The sequence below is a fragment of the Corvus kubaryi genome, unplaced genomic scaffold, assembly GCF_017639235.1.
Source record: "Corvus kubaryi isolate FWS band 111438036 unplaced genomic scaffold, C.kubaryi_AGA036_p1.0 37240, whole genome shotgun sequence".
Classification (NCBI taxonomy): Eukaryota; Metazoa; Chordata; class Aves; order Passeriformes; family Corvidae; genus Corvus; species Corvus kubaryi.
Genome location: NW_024581070.1, coordinates 46,052 through 47,673, shown reverse-complemented (window position 1 = coordinate 47,673; position 1,622 = coordinate 46,052). Strand labels below are relative to the sequence as shown.

Sequence of the window (1,622 nt, the reverse complement as noted above, 5' to 3'; positions counted from 1 at the left end):
GGGAATTATGGGAGTGGGGATGGGGATTATGGGAGTGGGAATGGGAATTATGGGAGCGGGAACAAGAATTATGGGAGTAGGAATGGGAATTCTCACAGCGGGAATGGGAATTTTCGGAGTGGGAATGGGGATTATTGGGCCGGGAATGGGAATTCCTGGAGTTCCGCCCACCATGGGGGTCCCAAAACGCTGCTCCCACCCCCAGAGCCCAACGGGAGGGACCCGATCCCGGAGATCTTTGGGATCCAATCCCGGGTAATTCCGGGATCCCCCAAACCACCCCAAGGAGCCCAAAAAGAGGGATCCAATCCCAGATATCTTTGGGATCCAATCCCGGATATCTTTGGGATCCAATCCCGGATATCTTTGGGATCCAATCCCAGATATCTTTGGGATCCAATCCCGGGTAATTCTGGGATCCCCCAAACCACCCCAAGGAGCCCGAAAAGAGGGATCGGATCCCGGCGATCCCGGCGATCCGTACTTGTAGACCATGCCGTGGCAGACGATGACGGTGCCGTCGTCGGAGCCGGAGGCGAAGAGCGGATAGCGGCGGTGGAACGCCACGGAGCGCAGGGCGCGGCGGTGGTGCCTGGAAAGCGGGAATCAGCGGGGAACGCCGGGATAACGGCCCGGGAAAAACCGGGATAACGGCCCAGGATAACGGGGATAACGGCCAGGGAAAACCGGGATAATGGCCTGGGATAACAGGGTTAACGGCCGGGGAAAACGGCCTGGGATAACGGCCTGGGGAAAACCGGGATAACGGCCTGGGATAACAGGGATAACAGCCAGGGAAAACCGGGATAACGGCCTGGGATAACAGGGAGAACAGCTGGGAAAACCGGGATAATGGCCTGGGATAACGGGGATAATGGCCCAGGGAAAACCGGGATAATGGCCTGGGATAACAGCCCAGGGAAAACCAGGATAATGGCCTGGGATAACCGGGATAACAGCGAGGGATAACCAGGATAACAGCCTGGGATAATAGGGATAACAGCCCGGGAAAACCGGGATAACGGCCACGGATAATAGGGATAACGGCCCAGGAAAACTGGGATAACGGCCTGGGATAATAGGGATAACAGCCTGGGAAAACCGGGATAACAGCCCGGGAAAACCAGGATAATGGCCTGGGATAACAGGGATAACGGCCTGGGAAAACTGGGGTAACGGCCATGGATAAGAGGGATAACGGCCGGGGAAACCGGGATAACGGCCTGGGATAACGGCCCGGGGAAACCGGGATAACGGCCTGGGATAACGGGAATAATGGCCCAGGGAAAACCGGGATAATGGCCTGGGATAATGGGGATAACGGCTGGGGAAAACCAGGATAATGGCCAGGGATAACAGGGATAACAGCCCAGGAAAGCTGGGATAACAACCTGGGATAATTTGGGATAACAACCCGGGACAAGGAGGGAAAATATGGGATAACAACCTGGGATAATTTGGGATAACAACCCGGGACAAGGAGGGAAAATATGGGATCACAACCCAGGATAACACGGGATAACATCCCGGGACAAGGAGGGAAAATACAGGATAACAACCCGGGATAACAACCCCGGATAATTCGGGATAACAATCCCAGATAATCCGGGATAACAACCCCG

At 55.4% G+C, this 1,622-nt stretch overlaps 1 protein-coding gene across 1 annotated transcript in view; it reads right to left on the bottom strand.

Annotated features, from left to right (window-relative positions):
* The window catches only part of LOC121662245, a 2,189-nt gene extending 573 nt beyond the window's left edge, over nucleotides 1–1,616 (bottom strand). The window contains exon 1 of the mRNA XM_042023184.1: nucleotides 485–1,616. Coding sequence (XP_041879118.1) covers nucleotides 485–1,525 — 1,041 coding nt within the window. The 5' untranslated portion in view covers nucleotides 1,526–1,616. The remainder of the gene's footprint in view (nucleotides 1–484) is intronic.
* Between the last annotated feature and the right edge of the window lie 6 nt (nucleotides 1,617–1,622).